This window comes from Hypoxylon fragiforme, assembly GCF_022984875.1.
Source record: "Hypoxylon fragiforme strain CBS 206.31 chromosome Unknown GGS25scaffold_2, whole genome shotgun sequence".
In the NCBI taxonomy this organism is placed as follows: domain Eukaryota; kingdom Fungi; phylum Ascomycota; class Sordariomycetes; order Xylariales; family Hypoxylaceae; genus Hypoxylon; species Hypoxylon fragiforme.
Genome location: NW_026054757.1, coordinates 2186831 through 2205340, shown reverse-complemented (window position 1 = coordinate 2205340; position 18510 = coordinate 2186831). Strand labels below are relative to the sequence as shown.

The 18510-nt window shown below is 49.2% G+C and overlaps 5 protein-coding genes across 5 annotated transcripts; 2 read left to right on the top strand and 3 right to left on the bottom strand.

Moving 5' to 3' along the window:
- Positions 1-3655: 3655 nt before the first annotated feature.
- Positions 3656-4088, bottom strand: GGS25DRAFT_476094 (uncharacterized protein). Its single transcript, XM_049259766.1, has 2 exons — positions 3869-4088; positions 3656-3740 (listed from the first exon to the last, which is right to left on the bottom strand). The coding sequence occupies exons 1-2, from the start codon at positions 4063-4065 to the stop codon at positions 3680-3682; spliced, it is 258 nt and encodes an 85-aa protein (XP_049120166.1). The 5' UTR covers positions 4066-4088; the 3' UTR covers positions 3656-3679.
- Positions 4089-6899: 2811 nt separating this feature from the next.
- GGS25DRAFT_125734 (ARM repeat-containing protein) lies at positions 6900-9966 on the top strand. Its single transcript, XM_049256182.1, has 5 exons — positions 6900-7153; positions 7220-8547; positions 8597-8875; positions 8932-9487; positions 9550-9966. Exons 1-5 carry the CDS (start codon positions 7009-7011, stop codon positions 9921-9923), a joined length of 2682 nt encoding a protein of 893 aa, XP_049120165.1. The 5' UTR covers positions 6900-7008; the 3' UTR covers positions 9924-9966.
- Positions 9967-11758: 1792 nt separating this feature from the next.
- GGS25DRAFT_476063 (protein serine/threonine phosphatase 2C) lies at positions 11759-13534 on the bottom strand (the record flags this gene model as incomplete). Its single annotated transcript, XM_049259765.1, has 1 exon — positions 11759-13534. The coding sequence occupies exon 1, from the start codon at positions 13296-13298 to the stop codon at positions 11760-11762; it is 1539 nt and encodes a 512-aa protein (XP_049120164.1). The 5' UTR covers positions 13299-13534.
- Positions 13535-13690: 156 nt separating this feature from the next.
- Positions 13691-15009, top strand: GGS25DRAFT_125701 (ClpP/crotonase). The gene is made up of 2 exons (XM_049256181.1): positions 13691-14117; positions 14265-15009. The coding sequence occupies exons 1-2, from the start codon at positions 13933-13935 to the stop codon at positions 14911-14913; spliced, it is 834 nt and encodes a 277-aa protein (XP_049120163.1). The 5' UTR covers positions 13691-13932; the 3' UTR covers positions 14914-15009.
- On the bottom strand, positions 15005-17627 carry GGS25DRAFT_125652 (uncharacterized protein). The gene has a single exon (XM_049256180.1). The coding sequence runs from the start codon at positions 17529-17531 to the stop codon at positions 15105-15107; it is 2427 nt and encodes an 808-aa protein (XP_049120162.1). The 5' UTR covers positions 17532-17627; the 3' UTR covers positions 15005-15104.
- Positions 17628-18510: the final 883 nt, after the last annotated feature.

Sequence of the window (18510 nt, the reverse complement as noted above, 5' to 3'; positions counted from 1 at the left end):
TTTTGGCTTCATGTGCAAATATTCTGTGGAACAAAGTCGGAACAGACATCTTACCATAGTAAGGGGAAATCTTTAAGCTCTTTTTTTAAAGACCCTAAACCTAGTAGATACCATGCAGCCCTGGACTCGATTCACTTCAAAATTCAATGCAAAGCATCCACAAGATATTTAACAAGACACATTGTGATCAATGCTCTTCCAGAGTTCATACAGTGAACATCTCGAAATGGTTCTGCTACAGCACGGTGTCAGCATCATCTCTAATAATTCCATGTGCTGACGGCCGATAACGTGTTTTTGGTGGACAGATCACAAGAAATTACATACCCTAGGTCCCTACTATGTAGGTATGTAGGTAGCAACTCTGTTCTATTCTTAGCGCTGGAGCTTGGAAGCTTCTTTGAATTTAGAAACATCCATGGATGACGGATCTAGGTACATATGTACAATTATGTACGTACTATGCACTAGGGTTATATTAAATGGTCCAAGCTTCAATGTTCTATTTTGAATTTTCACACCTACATGTAATGTACCCGTGGACATTTCATAAAAAAGTGCAGGTCATAACTCCTACAGATGAGATGGATGAAACTGAAGTTTTATCATTATTACGCCGTACGTACCTTTTTTTATATTTCTATATTATTTCCTCATTTCTATATATCGATAGCTTACAAGCATTCGCATTCCCAAACGATAACACTTCTGTGAACTCTCTGCTACCTACCGGTATAACGAAGATTTATTGGCGAATATGAAGTTACCTACTACTAATACGCAAATAGTCTCAACCGGTCCATATGTATGTAAGTAGGCATATACATGATCTGGAACACACTCAGTATCCCCCGCAACGGCGTCGGTGCTTGGTGGCAACTGAGACATTGCAGGATCGTCGCGCCGAATGGTGTACCGATAACACCTTTTAATTACTACCCTGGCTATAGCAGGACTTGCTATAGAGAGAGGTACACACTGCTTAGGTCCATCTTCTCCTGGGCCTCTTTGATCTCCTTGAACCTATTATCACGGAGTTTGCTGTACCTCTTGAGGTGCTCCCTCGCCCGACCGCTAGGTTTGCTGCTCCATCGACTTCCTTCCCGGTCCGGGAAGCAGTCTCGTGCATGTACTATGGGCTACCCCACGTCAGTTGTCTCACAGAAATCGGCTGAAGACGCTTCCTCTATGGCTCCAGAGACTGCAACTCCTGCAACTATCCGCAGAGGATGGTCCGCGGTTGGTGTTTGTAGTGTATGTCTCATTCTTAGGCGCGGGTTGGACGCACGAGAATGAAATTGACAAACACGATGCATATGTACTATATACATACATAAGTATTGTAAGTATTCATAGTACCAGCACCTACCAAATCTCTATACTACATATGTATCTGATAGTATATGTCTACATGCAGTGCCAGGTATTCAGTAACAGCTCGGATCTTCGACCGGGAAGCCGCAAGCTACATGTTGTACGAATCAACAAGAGGTGCAGGTAGGTATCTTGATGGAAGTACTAATACAGGCCTTGCCGTGTCGCCCAGATGTCGCTCATACTCTTTTACCAGGTCGAGTGTTTGTAGGCGCATAAAGCGAGGTGGCTATAGACGAGAGTCCATGCTGTATCGTTTTTTGGTGAATTTGGCAGATGTTTCAGGGATATATGTGCTCTTTTCAGCATTGATTCATCCAACGTGCTGCAAAAGTTTTCCCTGCTTGAAGGGACACGAGCATCATCCATCTCGGTGAGATGGAGGGTTAGAGGGATGACCTGGAACTACACCGTGTGGGACTGGGGTCACACCGGGAGGAAGGTAAAGCAAAGCCATCAGACTCTTTCCATCGATAGTAGAACGCCCGACCTTTGGAGGGTATCCGGCCAACAATTTTGGCCATCGAGGCGAATTTATCTGCAGTGTGACCTCTAGAGCGTGTCAGTGAAGTTGACAACAGTTCGACATACCGAAACCAACGGGCAACACAGTGGTAGGCGAAATATGTGATGGGTAAGACCGCGACATGTCGTTCCATTACGGAGATTGACATTGGTCCACATTCCCCAGGATAGATACCCTCGTTCCTTTGCTAGATGGTGAAGATTACGACATTCCTAAGGCTTAGGTGTTCGGGGGCTCGTGCGGGACCTGCATTCGGTGTTCCTTGGGTGCATACTTGTATTATCCAACTTCCCAAACATGCCACAAGCGTGTCTACTACATTGAATGTTACCTACCTGTTACCTACCGTTCAGTTAGTACATATTGCCATGCTTCTCATACAGCCTATACAAGACCTATAGCTGCCACTGCTGGGTGAGGGAGAACTATTGGGTACATACATAGGCAATCATTACTAACCTAAACGATTCTAATTTACATCAAGACAGCCATTATCCATTCATATTGACTACATACCTATCTCCAGCGAGTTCCGAGAATTGCAGACCCTGCCGGTCCTTCCACGTACCGGGTATCTTTAAAGAGGATATGCCGTTTTTCCAGATTCTCGGGCTCGTCAAGTTCGTCCAATTGGATGTGCGATAAGCAAGTGGTTGTCTCCAAGACATGTAGGGAGCCACATAAGTGATCTGCCCCGTACATCCACGCTCGCTCCTGTACTACAAGCTTTTATTATACATACTTTGCTGGTAGTTGCGGCAATAGTGCATCTTGGCCATAACAACTAAGGGAGACAGATAAAACTATTAGTATCATCAATCGTCTTTTCACCTTGAACGCTCCCTCTCAAGTTGAATATAATATTTCCTTTCCTACTTTTGAATAGTTGAAGCCCTTGAACGAAAGGGAGCGACTCGAGGACAGGAGATGTCGATAAAAACGAACTAAGATCGTATAAAACAGCCATTCATTCCTTATTAGTAACTTTCTGCCTTTCCACCCACTGCGACCATTTTCTGTTGTATCAAATCGGGGCGATGTCAATACAGAATATTTAAGATATACCTACCTACCTACCTACCTATATACAGAAATCTTTACACAGCCCCTAAACGCATATACCTTGGACGGCGCAACAACAGAGCCGGTGGTTGCTTTTTTCATATACGTCAACCTTACATATCTACATATTTTTGTTACGAAACACAATCATCGGATCGTTTTGCAGGCCAACAAACTAACACCGCCACGCCACCAACGATCACCCTCCTGGTTATCTGTATAAAGACATCGATAGGCCATTGGCAGGCTACAGGAGGCGTTTGCCATTACATAGGTAGGCTGGCTATTTTATATTCAGATGTGGTGTGATGTGATAGTTGAAACGGGAGGTCACTCATTGACTTCTGTGTTTAACAGTATCCAGGTTCCAACCTTCGGATATACAAGCAATCAAGGTGGAAAATCACAACAAGCATTAGAACCCTGGAAAGATAATATTTGGTCTTGGCTTTAATAGCAAACGTTGCCAACAACAAACGATTCCAAGGCCTTCAAGAATCTTCAGCCCCACTGCAGAAGCACATCTATCGCTCCCAACTTGCACGAATCACATTACATCTTGGAGGTGTTTTATAAGTACCTATCCTATATATATATATACCTATATATATATATACCATTTGGTGCAAAAGTTACATCACAAGGATTATCAGGATTAACCACGATCAAACGATAGCTTCTCTTCGTTCGTCCAGGACATCAAGACGTTAGAATTGTCTAGATAGGAGGAACGGGAAAGGGAAGAAGAGGAAGAAGAATACCAAAAAGAAAGAAAGTAGTAAGTGCATACATTTGATATGGGTGGTGTTGTTAATACATTGGATACCTACCTAACCTAGGTACCTTACCTAGTACCCTAGGTATGTATTCAGTGTTGCTTAGAAAGAGGCCGCTAAAAAAGGATAGAGTTTAGGTGACTGCAAGAAGGCGGGAGCGGGAGCCCCATCACGGACCCATCGCCCCATCTTCCCCATCTGCCAGTTCGGCCCCCTCCAAAAAAAGGAACGAAAAAAAGGGAAGGAAGTTATTAAAAAAAAAAAAAAGAAAAAGAAAAAAAAAGGGGGGGAAGAGCAGAAAGAAAGAAAAAGGAAGCAAGGAAGCATAATAGCCTTACGTCCTATTATAACTTTACTGTTTTCTATTTCTTCTTATTTCTCCACATATCCCCCTGTCCTCCCTACTAATAGGAACTTGAAAACTGCCATTACATCCATCCATCTACCTGGAGTCCTGGACCGATTGAGAATCTTAGCTTACCATGACCTAGTACCCATCTTTCTATCTGCATCTCGGAAACACCAGAAAGCTTAGTCACGCCGAGATATTGGAATCTTTAAAGAAGCTCGTTCAGTTCATTCGACAGATTCAATCCTTGGCCTTTGGGCTGGGCAGATCGTTGTACAGAGAGGTACGTACAATAACTACCTGCACAGGCTTCCTGCATACATACCTTCATGAGTGTAAGTACACACAAGAAAGACAAACGGCATAACTCAGTGCCTGCACATGTACCGCGGGGGTACTTACACGAGCAGGGAGCAGGCCTGTCTCCTTGTTGCACAAGCACGAGTAGAGCACATTTAGGACCCGTAACTGATAACACCTAACAGCCCAACTGAAGTCGCTACTTGAGCCTTTGGCAGTCAAGTTGCTTGCCCACTTCGCCTAATAAAAGAAGGAGGTACATCTGTACCTACCTCATTCAGGTAACCATTTCCCTTTTTTCTTTTTTCGCATCCGCATTCTGCATTCTGCGCTGCCTTGCCTGTTGCTTCTTCTGCCTTGCGCTGCCATACCCATTACATGGCCCAGTTCATGGCCCAGTTGGTTGCAACCCTTCTCAACCCCCCGGACCGTCCATTCTGTTATCCCCAAGATCTACCCAGGTATCAAATCTGTCAGATACCTAACTTAGATTTATCTTCTACACCAAAAATTGAAGTACTACTATTAGTAGTGCCGTGAGTTGCTCCTCCTTTAATGGGGTCCAATGCCCCTACGTATGTGTGCACTACTGTCTGCCACTACCACCTCACTACAACTTTCCAATACCACTCTACCACGCTACTAAATAAGGTACCTGTCTACATCATTATCGCCTTAGCTTACCTATTATTCTAGTAGTTTGGCCCCTACCACTGTAGAAGGTTGACCTAGGACTTCCGGGCTCTGTTGGTTTAGAATTGATTTACTTTTTGGGGGTTAGAGTAGCCCCCTGTTCGGATTTTTAGCTATCGTTTTAGCTACATATATACTTGACGGCACAGAGACAGAACAGGTACGTTCATATTACTAACTTTGCAATAGCCTTTCCCATTTCCACTTACACAAGGCAAAAAGACTGGATTATTACTCTTGTCTTGTTAAATAATAATATTTTATTTTACGAAAAGCACAGAGTACTAAGAGTTTAGCCCCGTTTCTTTCGGTTTCTTTAATCCAGCCAATCCAACAAGCTTAAACCTCGTACCTAGTACCATAACTTGAACCTACCTAGTACTATGTAGTACATAGTACCCTTACAATCCAAGCCCGGCCCAGCCCAGTCCAGTCACTACCTAGCCAATCCCGCCAATCTAATAGCACCAAAATCCACCTCCCGCTTTTTGCGCTTTTACAACTTTACGCTTTACGCAAAACACGCCCCCAATCGGCCTTCACAACCGTGGGGCCCATTTGAATAAGGCTCCCCTTCGTGTTCCTTCAACATTTACAAACCCATCTATCTACCTTCCTACATACAACACATCTCTTATACGTTACTTGAAAATACCTACTCCGTTGAGGCCAGCCCTCACAGGGTACCCAACTATCGTTAGGCTGTACAATATTCACATTTGAGAACAGGATCCCAGTGCCTTTCACAGCGGTGCAACATCTTCAACAACGTACTGTACTTACCTGCTCCGCCAACATCTATCCTCTGTTACCTACTTACCTTGGGGCCGGCCTACGTACGACCTGACTTCCTTCATAACCATCACTTCCCGCGCTCGCTGCCGATAACCTCCCTCTCATTCCTCCAGGTCCTGTTATTCCACTTGTCCACGACCGCGCACAACGTCCAAATTCATACGTACATATATCATCACGTACATCGACCCTTTCTTCGACCTATTTGTCTATCTTTCTACATTCCTAGTTACTTATCAACTCAACCAGTCTTCATTCCCTCTGATAAACCGATCTTTTATATTTATCAAATTTGACCTTTCTCATCTTCTGATATATCATCGTATTTTTTAGCGGATGACGATACTCGACTTGCCCGAACAACACCACCTACCGGACATATGCATAAGGGGACGTCTTTATACTAGAGTCTACCTCGAACCGGACTCGTCTGGCATTCGATAATTCCAATACTAGCTCTTTGGCAAGATCGATAGAAAATACATAGCAAAGCAATTTGAGTAAGTCGTCACTGCTTAATAGCCTTAGTGGCTTACTACCCAACTTGGTCCAATGCTTAAAAGTATTTGACCTTGTCCTCCTGCATCCCGTCAGCCTCATCATCATCCATGATTATCTCTTAATTTCTACCCTGAACCCTCCTCAAACTTTCCGAGCTTGCAGCCTAACCTATTCTTTGTCCTAAAGGTTCATATAGCTAAGCCAACCTCGCATACATACGCCATATATAATAAAAACTTCTTGTTTTCTCCCTTGCGATATTCATATAAAGCGGCTCGGCATTACAGTTATCTTATCGAAAGCACTAGGCATTGTGCATAGGACATTTGAACGAGACGGTGTGACACATCACAGCGTTCCCCTCCACCTCGCTGGCCGCTGTCTTGTGGTAGATATCTGGTCTTTTTTTACCTTGAGTAGGCGGAGCTATGACTACTGCTGTACGTACTTGCTAGTTTCATTACAATTACGTTGGGTCGTATGCCTCAAACCCTCTGCGGCGCTGTTTATAGCACGGCGGTGTGGGCTTTCATGTTTATTCATTCCCTCGCCCAACTGCATTCTTGCTCGTTCCTATTGCTAATGGGGCTCTCTGTGACTAGACCCGATCAAACGGCCCCTATAATTTCGCTATGGCGCAGCCTACCGGTGACAAGGCTTCACAGCCTCTTACATCGACTTTCAGTCACCCGACTTGGCAATCAAGTGGCATCTGGGGAAATAGCTCCATGATTGGTGGTTCATTAAACTCCCGGCGAGATGTGCCGGTTTCTCGAGGTATGTAAAGGCTTGTCTTGACAAAATAGAGCTACATAGCTTGGATGGGGCTAATAAATACTGTAGAATCAGATGAACACTCCCCTAGCACTACTACATCATCCGCCCAACTAAATTCACACCATCAAACTGCACCGTGGGCTTCCCGAGGTGGCATATGGAACCAGGCAGCTGGTGCACAGCATGCTGCATCATCCTCCGGGAGCACCTCGCCAACGCGAACAAGGGATGGGTTTCAGCACAACTTTTCCGAAGCCTCAGGTAACGCCCATATATTCCCACTAAGACAGCAGGCAGCCCAGAATGGAACGGTTCCTTCGAGCAGGACATTACCGCCGGGTCCTTCGGATTCCTCAACTTCAGCTTTCAAATATCCCACGGCTTTTGGAGATTCGGTTGGTGATGAGCGAGGAAGTTCTAGCCTATATCCCTCGAACAATAATGCTCAGCTAGACATTGATACCTCTGCGCTCTACCGGCGCAACTCGAACGACCCAACATACCTTAACCTGGGGCATAGTCGACAACCTACTCTCTCTTCAAGACAGCCCGATAACGAAGTATCGACATCGTCTCATCGTTATGATAGTTCAAACTATCCATTTACCAAAGCAACAACCCATACCAAACCACAAGGTCAACGCCCTTCCATCTCGGGCGTCTCCGGAAATCTGCCATCAGAGTCGAACCGCTCTAATGGCTTTGCGTTTGGCACGGCAGATGCTCAAGGCCATGATCTTGAAGAGAGTTTCAACCGAGCTCTGTCCTTGGAAGACAACTCCGACACTCTGGTCAATGGTTATGCGAGTAACGGACACTTTAACCCGGCCAGTCAGCCCTTCCAATCCAACCCTGGTTCTCAAGCTTGGCAACATGAACTGGGAAATTCGCGGTTTAATCAGACCTTGCAAGAATCATGGACGGAACCTTTGGCGCCCTCGATGTATGGTTCTAAGAGGGCTCCGGGTGAGAGAAGTTCGCCAGCTGGAAGCTCCTATCGCGCCACAGTCAATAGTCCAAGAGGGTTTCCAGGAACTCCAAACCCCAGGGCCGACCCATGGAGTCGGCCAGGATCACGAGACCCCCGGATCCTCCAAGAGTTAGACCGAGCACAACATGGCTCACAGTACTTGCAGCAGCAAGCTGGGTTTTATCATCCAGCCTACTATAACGCCAGCCTGCCCCAGTTCTCAGCCCCTTACGACCCCTATGTACCAAATCCCAACTTACGGTCCCAAATTCAACTCCCAGGGTACGGCTTAATGAACTACCTTCCCAGTGTCTCGGTTCCCGTGAGACCCAGCCGGGACCAAGATCCTGGTAAGGGTATGCGCAGTGCCCTTCTCGAGGAATTCCGAAGCAATGCCAAATCCAATAAACGCTATGAACTCAAAGTAAGTGCTAGTTCTCTGCAGTTGGGTACAATATTAACTAAGATATCAGGATATTTACAACCACGTTGTCGAATTCAGTGGAGACCAGCATGGCTCGCGGTTCATTCAGGAAAAACTCCAGACTGCAAACAGTGATGAGAAAGATCAGGTGTTCCGAGAAATTGAGCCTAATACACTTCAACTAATGAAGGACGTCTTTGGAAACTATGTCATACAGAAGTTCTTCGAGCACGGAAACCAAGTACAGAAGAAGATGATTGCAGCGCAGATGAAAGGCAAGGTGGCAGAGCTCTCAACTCAGATGTACGCTTGCCGTGTCGTTCAAAAGGTAAAAGCTTGTACCAAATACTCCCACCTCATCTAAGTCACTAATTGGATCACTAGGCACTTGAACATGTGCTAGTCGAACAGCAGGTTGAAATCGTGGAGGAGCTGAAGCCCGACATCATGCGGATTGTGAAAGATCAGAATGGCAATCATGTGATTCAGAAGATTATCCAGATGGTCCCTCGTCTCTGCATACCGTTCATCATGGAGGCTTTCCAAAGTCAAATCGAGCCATTGGCATCTCACAACTATGGGTGCCGAGTTATTCAACGAATTTTAGAGTACGGGACAGAAGCGGAGAAGAAGATCTTGATGACGGATTTGCATGGCTGCGCAGCCAGGCTTATAACAGACCAGTACGGCAACTATGTCACCCAGCACATCATCTCCCAGGGCGAACCCGAAGACCGACAGCAAGTTATTCAGCTTGTCCTCCAAAAACTGCTTTTCTACTCGAAGCACAAATTTGCATCCAACGTGGTGGAAAAGTCGATAGAATTTGGTACAGCTGAGAACCGGAAGGCCATCACGACCCAGCTCATGGCTCTCCACAGCGATGGAACTAGCCCACTCCAACACATGATGAAGGATCAATTTGGAAACTACGTGATTCGTAAGTTCGGCTTCATCATGTCCTGATCCGCTCACCATATTCCCAGACTAACCAATCTATAGAGAAGCTTATACAGCACCTCGAGGGTCCAGATCGTGATGCGTTGGTGGAGGAGATGAAGCCACACTTTGCCGGACTAAAAAAGCTCAGCACCGGGCGGCAGATCACGGCACTTGAACGACTAATGTTGGCCACGTCGGGAAATTCGTCAAACGGAGGGGCCGCCGGTGCCTCTAATAGTCCTATCACGCCCAGCTTACTAGTCGAAGTCAATTCAGCGGCAGCTACTCCACTACTCACGATGGAACAGAACAGTCCTGAGACAAGCAGTCCCCCAAGCACCAATGCCAGCATGGAAGAGCCCACTGGCGAAAAGAATGCTAAGACGCCATCTATTGCCCAAGCTTACCGAACGGTCGAGGTTGACGACTCATAGAGTATTATAGTTCTTCACTGTGGGCAAATCTTGATGCATCTTCAAAAGGGGATTACCACAAAGGTGCGGGACGTCGAAGGTCGATTTACATGATGCCATACAAACATACAAACATGCTACATAATTTGGGGATTTTAATGGTCTGTTCTGCATTCACGAGTTCCCTTCTGCTGTGTCTTTTTAACTGTATTGGTTTTATTGGCGGCTGTAGCTGGTTGAGAAGAGGGCCCGTTCGATTCGTGCAGGGCTGGGCGTATGGTGTACAGTGAATAAGGGTAGGGAATATTGGACCGATCATAAGGCATCCGGCATGGGGTCTCGGACGGGATAAATAAGCAGCGAGCCGTCAAGGGTACAAACAAAAAGAAGCGTCCATGGAAACAGCATGTGTATTTCTATTACTCGATGGTGTGTATTTTCCCCAGCCTGCATTGCTTTTAAGGGTACACCTGCGGCCTAGATACATATGATACATAGAATCAAGCGCCTTTTATTTAGCGGGTGGAATGGTGCCTACCTAGGTACCTACCTATGAATATCCTTTTCACTCGGGAGCGAAACGTTAGCACACTGCCCGGAGGCTTGGGAGACTACCCAGTCTGGCAGTATGTATACCTACCATGTATGCCTAGTAGCCGGGACTTCGGGACCGGGGTTGCATTTAGAGATGTGGATTGGAGACGTTCTGGATCGAGCGTTACCTGTTTTGGCAATGAGTAGGCAGACATATGTAATCCTTAGAGTCACCACTACTACACTACTACAGTATACAGCACATAATGTGATGGGGGGATAGGTATCTTGGTTAAGGCATATGCAGTGCACGTACACCTTGGACCTTGGGAACCGAAAATAGAATCGTGTGTGTGCAATGTATGTGGTATTAGGGGGGGGCGATACACATGTAGAGCTGGATGTATCAGGTAGGTATGTATGTATGTATGCAACCCTACTTGGATTTGCCTGCCTACATGCCCAGGTACCTACTCACTTACACTATCGATACATACACTGAGTGAAGATGGAAGGAAGCCTTGGCCTGGGGATCCAGTCCCCGCCCCCGCTTGCTTAGATACGATGTGCATAGCATAGCATAGTATACTTAGGTAACTATGTACAATACGGTACTTGCTATAAATTCACTACATTGTGTAGGTACATGTAGCGCATAACTATGTAGTTGATAAGCAGCCAGCTTCCGAGACAGGCATAAGTATATATACGTTAGAGGCGAAAAGGGGGGTTTGTGATTGGACCGGGGAGCGTCGGTTGTGTTAAAGCATGTACATGGAGGCATTCAGGTTATGTAATGTGTTACCCCGAGTCCGACATCTGGAGGCGGTACATTACATGCTAAGTTTATACCTACTTATACCTACCTATATATACCTAGGTAACTCAACAAATAGGTGTATTCCAACAATACCAATAGATCAGGGGATTCAAGGTTGTCTAGACGTAGCTATAAGGATGTTGCTTTGAAAGGTGGAGGAGATGCGGAACCTATAAATCTACTTGAACTGCTGGATGGACGTTTTGGTTGGTGAGATCAGTAATCAACAAAGACTGCGTGCTGCATCGCTCACAAACGCAAGGTATCAGAAGAAACTTGGAAGGTCATAATCACGTATCTATCTATCTATCTATCTATCTATCTATTCTGCTCATGTCGTCGTTAAGAAAAGCCCTTCCCCCAAAACCGGTGGTATAAGCTAACGCCCCTGTTTATCATCTTGGGTATGATCCATGATCCATGATCCTAATACATCGCACTCCCCCCCCCCTTTCCCTTCACCCCCCTCCCCTCTCTTTCTAATTCTATATCACCATCTCCCCTTATTTGGCAGAATTAAAGAACACAACCTGCACCGTGATATCATCCCTGATATCCCTCGAGTTCGGGTACCGAAACGTCAGCGCGCCCCTGACCATCTCCTCGTCCCCGCCGCCCAGCGCGTTGCGCACGAGGTGCACGGCCGCGTTGTCGTCCTGCACCGTCGTCTTCTGCTCCTCGTACCCGCACGCGCGCGAGCGTCCGAGGATCGTCGGGCCGCCGAGGCTGGATCTCGACGGCTTGACTGGCTGCCGCCGCGCCTGGGCCTGCCACTCGAGCCACCTGCCCACCAGGTCGACGGCCTGCGCGCTCGACATCGTGTCCCAGAGGCCGTCGGTGGCGATGATCAGAAAGGCAGGCTCGGACTCCGGGATCTCGGTCGTGGTGACGAGGGGCTCGGCGGTGAGGTAGGGCCCGTCCTTGTAGGCGCCGTAGCGGACGGCGGAGGGCAGGCTCAGCCCGTTGTACTCGTTGCGGAGCTTCTCCTTCAGCTTCGACGACCACTTCCACATGCCGTCGCCGAAGGTGCGCGACGGCTGCATGCCCCAGACGCGGCCGCCGCGCACGATCTCGGGCTCGTCCGGGAACTGCGCCTGGATCCGCGCGGCCTCGGACGGGCTCGCGCCCGTGCAGTCCGTCGAGAGGTCCCGGGCCTCCCACTTCTGGCCGTCGGCCGCCTTGCGCCCCAGCACCGCGCGGCAGTCGCCCGTCGACGCCACGGTCAGCTTGCGGCTGGCTGGGTCGAAGAGGGTCAGCAGGGCGCACGAGCCGGCGTACGCGGCCTCGAGCCGGCGCACCTTCTCCGCGAAGGGCAGGCTGCTCTCGATGGTGGCGAGGGCGGACTTGACGAGGGCGTCGTCGAGCGTCGTGAAGGCGGACTTGAGGGCTTGCTGCAGGGTCTGCTCGTCGACCTGGCTGCTTCCGTCTTTCGGCTTGACGTCGCCTAGGGCGCGGCGGACGTACGGCATCAGCTGCTTCGTTAGGAGGTTCGATAGCTGCCAGCCGCAGTGCCCGTCGAACACGGCCCAGGCGGACCACTCGTCTCCTTTGGGATCGAAGGGGTTGGTGAAGGTGCCGTGGATGAAGGCGTCCTCGCAGGGGCTGTTGGAGGCGACCTGCGTGCCGTCGTATCTCGTGACGAGTCCTGCTGCTGCCCCTCCCCCGGGTAGGGAGAATGCATGTTCGTTCAGATGTTGGGTAACGTCTTCCAAGGATAGTGGAGGGCTGTAGGCGATCTTGTCTGAGAGGCCTAGCTTGTTGAGATCCGGGACACGACGAGCCTTGTTGTCTTCCAGGATATCACTGAACGATTTGGCGGGGCTGCCCGAGGTAGGCTGGCTGGAAGAGGAGGTGGTAAACCAATACACGAGCGTTGCGGAGGCTAACCCTGCGGCGAAAGCAACAGCAGCATTTCGGGTTAAGAAGGGTTTTCCGGTTGTCTCTGTGCTTGAGAAACGCGCCATTGGTCTCTGGGCGGGACGAGACAGAGGTGTCAGCGTAGTGAGACGAGGTCTATGGCGGAGTAATTGGCGAGACAACATGGCTGAAGGCTGTTCATGGATAGGATTTGAAGTTATTTAATTTCTACCGGGTTTTCTTTCTTTCTTTCTGTGCTTTTATTAACTAATTTGGGTTGTCGTTGTCAAGATTATGTGGTTAGTTGTATGTATGTAGCTGTCCTTGGATCGTGAGGCGGACCGCTAAGGTGCCTGAATATCTTCCTAGGCCCTAGGAATATATATAGTGTATGTAGCTATACGGTAGTGGAGCCTTGCTCATCTTTTGAATCGTGTACTACTACCACACCAAGCTGCCCAATGAGAATTCGTCCTAGTCAGTTCTGCGGGTCTTCCCCACAAGCCGAGGTACTATTATGAAGGTTACCGGTTGACGGCCCCTAAACCTTACCCCGTATTATCCATTAGTGGGGGGGTGCGGGCCCCGAACAATTCAATGCTTACTAGTTACATAGTACTACTAACTACATAGTTAGTAGTAGAATCGTAGCTAACCTCTGACTACTTACCAATACTCATAGCTAACTTACAAATTACCGAACGGTTTTGTTCGGCATCTTATGTGTTTTTTTTTCTTTGATCGATCTAACCTAGATATATACCCATAGAATTGCTTGTCTACATTAGCGAGAGCCACTTCCCTTCACACTCCCCAGCCATGGCGGACGTAATCAAAACCGAGTACGCCGGCCGGGTCGCCATCATCACCATCGACAACGAGAAGAAGCTCAACGCCTTGGATCTCATGGGCTATTACGCTCTGAGTCAAGCCCTGCTCGAGGTCGCCAAAAACGACCAAGTCTACATCACCGTCCTGACTGGAAAGGGACGGTATTTCTCATCGTAAGTACCTACTCACATACACCCTACCCACCTACATACCTAGTCACCTACATACAGTACCTAGTGTAGTGTATCCTTACACCCCTACCACAAGCAGAGAGAGAAAGAGACCTGATACTAGCAAACAACCCTTCCCCCCCAAAACAGCGGCGCCGATACATCCTCCGTGCTCACTTCCAAGCACCAACCGCCCGCAGCGTCGTCAGACTCGTACCTGCAAGCCCTTCAGGGATTCGTAGCGAACAACCTGAACCTGACGCGGACCTTCTACACGCACCCGAAGATCCTCGTCGCCGCGCTCAACGGCCCCGCCATCGGGCTCTCGGCCGCGCTGACCGCCTTCGCCGACTTCATCTACTGCACGCCCGACACCTTCCTCCTCCTGCCCTTCTCCTCGCTCGGCCTCGTCGCCGAGGGCGGCGCCTCCCACGCGCTGGCCCAGCGCCTGGGGCTCAGCAAGGCGAACGAGGCCCTCATCCAGAGCAAGCGCATCCCGTGCGACGACCTCGTGCGCACCGGCTACGTCAACAAGGTCTTCGGCACCCCCGGCAGCGCCGAGGCCGACAGCAGTGCCTTCCTGAAGCTGGTGCTGAAGGAGATCGACGACACGATGGGCGAGCACCTCAACGGCGACAGCCTGCTCGGCGTCAAGGCGCTGATACAGAAGCCGCACAGGGAGATCCTCGACAGGCAGAACGTGGCGGAGGTGTTTGCGGGCCTGGATAGGTTTGTCAAGGGGATCCCGCAGCAGGAGTTTGAGAAGCTTGCGACGGGCAAGAAGAGGCATAAGCTATGAGTGGATACCTACATATCTAGGTAGATAGATAGATAGAAGGCACTTGTTTGATATTTTAAGAACATCCAATGATATATTTCCCCTTGGGGCGAAGAGAGCATTCTATATAGTATAGGTATCTTGTCACTTTATCATTAATCATTAATTTTTTTTATAACACAGACAGACAGACAGGGGGCAGGGAAAGGGTATCATCCAAGCAGCCCAAACAACAGACTCGTCCTCTTCCAATACTCCTGCGACGTCTTTGCCAGTCTTTCCTTGGCCGCACTCTCCAAGCCAGTCTTTTCGAACACTTCCTCCACGAACGCTTTAAATGGCTCTTCCGAACTCACGTCACTGCCGAGACACTGCTGGAGGAGATGGATGTCATAGATCCACTGAATATAAATGTCCTTGCTCTTCTCCGATTTTGCTTCGGGGACCTTTTCACTTGACGACGCATCCTTGTCCTCCTCCTCTTCGGCATTATCTAGGCTGCCGTCTTTCGGCGTCGACGGCTTCTCTTCACTCACGGCGTCAGTTGCCTGGCCACCTGCTCCCTCAGATTCGAGCTCCCCGTGCCATAGTTGGACGAGTTGTCTACCAAAAGTCCGCTTCAGTACGCTTACTGCAACGGGTGTCCAGAGATCCAACCCGGCATCCCCCATATTCGTAACGAGACTGTGTAGAAGCTTGAAGGTGCCGGGAGAGGGCTGTGTTGGCAAAGCAGGCTCTCCTTCCCACAGGGCTCGACCGGCCACTCGTCTTCTTGTCAAGGTTGTAGCGGTAAATTTTTCCAGGGGTGAGATCGATATATAGATTGCTAGCTTATCGTGGAGAGACGGGGCACTCTCTAGGCCAAAGGATTTGATGCCCTCGAGTTTCGGTAGCCGGCCGCGGATGTCCCGCAAGATTCGTAATATATACATGGCGATAGGGCCATTATCTGGATCCCCCACCCTCGACTGCCAGGCAGTTGCCAGATGCTTGTCTAGGTCCTTGAAAGCTTCCTCGGTAGTTTCGTCTAGTTTTTTCTGAAGCAACTCGGGGTCGTCCTGGCTCAGTAGCTTCTGTCGGGCCGCAATGTCATCCTCATCTTCTATCTCGTCTACATCGTCGTCCCAGTGTTGGCGTTTGAGCTGGTCTATCAGTTCGCTGACACTGTCAACAAGATGATGCCATGATTCGTAGCTTGTGACCACTCGAGCCACGGCATCATTTCTCCCGTATAGGCGGGATAGAATTTCGTGGGTGATCTGGCTCGCGCTTCCTGCAATATCGCTATCCAGCATCTCTTCGTCCCACAAACTACGGTGCTGATCCGTCGCGCCCGGCCGCCACGCCTCGAGAGTGGCCGTTACTTCGGATCCAATCAATTTGAGCTTGGCAACCTTGGACTCTATAAGATATAAAAGGCGGCCATCTATCGCCTCTCGTAGCCCATTAAGCATTATGGTAGGATCGAAGCCCCTGGCCTTCCCGCCATCGTTAATCCAATGTTGTAGCACATTCGTTCGCAGATCCACAATGGTCTTGAATTCGTGGATATGTCCCAGAGTCCCCTGTAAACCCTTCAGCAGTGTCTCTCCGCCTTTACTTGCCCAGTTCGTGAGCATTTCCTTGGCATGCTTGCCCTCCAGATCGTCGTGCCGAATAAAAGGGGTGAAATACTGTATCTCGTCTCCGCACCACCTTTCATATATGTCCAATCGGAGGCCCTCCAGTTCTAGCAACGACTCGTCTTCTAGTAAATGCTGCTTCTTCAGCTGAAGCAACGCATCTGAAAGCTTGTTGGGCACTAGGGCTTGCACGTCCAACAGCGTCCTCGTGTATAGATCAAGGCCCTTGAGGACGTTTTCGGCGCTTCTCTGGTTCTCATGCTCTTCGGGGTCGAACTCGTACACCATCGCCTCGGCCCTGACGCTTAGGAAATGCCGTAAAACGTCCTTGGCTCCAGAACTCGAGGCCAGGCTGTACGCGGCCAGGGCCTTTAGGACATCGCCTCGGTCCACACTGTCACCAATCTTCTCCAGCACCTTCTCAACCGCCCGGAGGAGGCGCCTCCGCAGTGTATTCAAGTTCTTTTTCGCCTCCTCGACCGCAGCCCGCGTCTCGTCGGCCAAGCTTTCCACCGCGCCGAAGCTCGAAACCAGCAGCCGCTTTAGCACGAGGACCTTGGCCGCCAACACCAGCCGATCTCCCTTCCCTTCACCACCACCACTACTGCTATTACCCCCTTTCAACAACCTGCCCACGGCCAAACCACACGCACCCAACAGCTTGAGGCGCGCAACACGGCTCAGCCTGGCCTCCTCGGCATCACCACCACCACCGCCGCCACCGCTACGGAACTGGCCAAGCGCAGTGGTCTTCCCTCCAATGGCGGCGCGGCCGCAGAGTCCACCCATGGTAGCCAGGACGTCCTGGGCGGCGAGCATGTCGACGCGCATGCGGACGATGGTGTCGGCGGTGCCGAGGAGCTCGCGGTAGCTGCTGCCGACCTGGTTGCGCAGGCGCGCGGACTTCTCGTCGATCTGCGCGTGCAGGTTCTTGTGGATGGCGCGGATTTGTGGGAGGGTGTGCGCGGTGAAGACTTGCGACGAGGTTGTGAGGGTGGAGGTGTCGGGGGTTGCCATTTTGTATGTTGGGGGGGGGGGGGGGGGGTTTGGGAGGGTCTTTCGGTCTATGGAGGAGGGAGGAGGACAAGGGAGGGGGGTTTGGCCGGGAAATGTGATGGCTTTGAGGGTTTTCCAAGATTACTTTGGTTATTCCATTGGGACGTTGAGGAGAAGAGGTGAGCTTAGAGTTAGCTTATTAGTGTTGGTGGAATGTATTGTAAAGTGGACAAGTCTTATGGATTTGGATGCTTGATATTGAAATTTTGTGGAGCTGATGTTTGGTGTGCAGGTGTTTTGCAGGTGTTAAGACAAACAAGAGTGGACCCATTAGAGCAGGTAAGGCTGACAGTTGCCAATGTACAATACCACAGCTGTACGCAGAGTCTCCACAGCTGGGCAGTTTATCCTATGTACAGTAATTTCGAATTTAGACTAACATTGAAGAATCACAGTTAACTAAAACCTCTCACAACATTTAATCAACGAATGATGTTAGCACCGGCCAAAAGCATATCGATTCATTCAAAGGCTCTCTTACAACATTGAATCCTACAACTACGAAAGCTACTAATTCCTAGCTCCTAAGTCCTTGGAACTACGAATATGTATACCAAGTTTAAAACTTACCTACCTACTACTAGTAGGTAGTATAAGGTAGGTAGGGTTTGCTACTATTCAATTACCTATAGGTATCGTTAGGCTTAATTCTATTCCAGGAGGTCTACCATGACAAGTTGTATGAGCGATAAATGAAGAGGGACTAAAGGCAATATATATCCAACCTTTTGGAAGATGCCGGGCCGTTTAGAATCGAGATTCCTTCACATCTCGTATTACCAATCCTTTGATTAGACATCCACGACATTTAAGTGTGCTACAGATGTGCTGCATTCATATTGCCCTTTTTGTCGCACGACAGATCCCAGACCTGTTTGATCTTATGATCCACAGGGCCACCCTTCGGTGACTCCTGCCTGAGGAGTATTCGTTTTGAAAA

What these genes read in the sequence shown, in the direction of transcription:
- GGS25DRAFT_476094 (XM_049259766.1), bottom strand. Translation starts at nt 4,065, where the DNA reads ATGCTTCCTTGCTTCCTTTTTCTTTCTTTCTGCTCTTCCCCCCCTTTT. An exon ending in TTCTTGCAGTCACCTAAACT is followed by an intron (nt 3,741 to 3,868) that starts CTATCCTTTTTT and finishes GTATGCACTTAC; the next exon opens with TACTTTCTTTCTTTTTGGTA.
- GGS25DRAFT_125734 (XM_049256182.1), top strand. Translation starts at nt 7,009, where the DNA reads ATGGCGCAGCCTACCGGTGACAAGGCTTCACAGCCTCTTACATCGACT. An exon ending in AGATGTGCCGGTTTCTCGAG is followed by an intron (nt 7,154 to 7,219) that starts GTATGTAAAGGC and finishes TAAATACTGTAG; the next exon opens with AATCAGATGAACACTCCCCT. An exon ending in CTTGCCGTGTCGTTCAAAAG is followed by an intron (nt 8,876 to 8,931) that starts GTAAAAGCTTGT and finishes TTGGATCACTAG; the next exon opens with GCACTTGAACATGTGCTAGT.
- GGS25DRAFT_125701 (XM_049256181.1), top strand. Translation starts at nt 13,933, where the DNA reads ATGGCGGACGTAATCAAAACCGAGTACGCCGGCCGGGTCGCCATCATC. An exon ending in AAGGGACGGTATTTCTCATC is followed by an intron (nt 14,118 to 14,264) that starts GTAAGTACCTAC and finishes CCCCCAAAACAG; the next exon opens with CGGCGCCGATACATCCTCCG.
- GGS25DRAFT_125652 (XM_049256180.1), bottom strand. Translation starts at nt 17,531, where the DNA reads ATGGCAACCCCCGACACCTCCACCCTCACAACCTCGTCGCAAGTCTTC.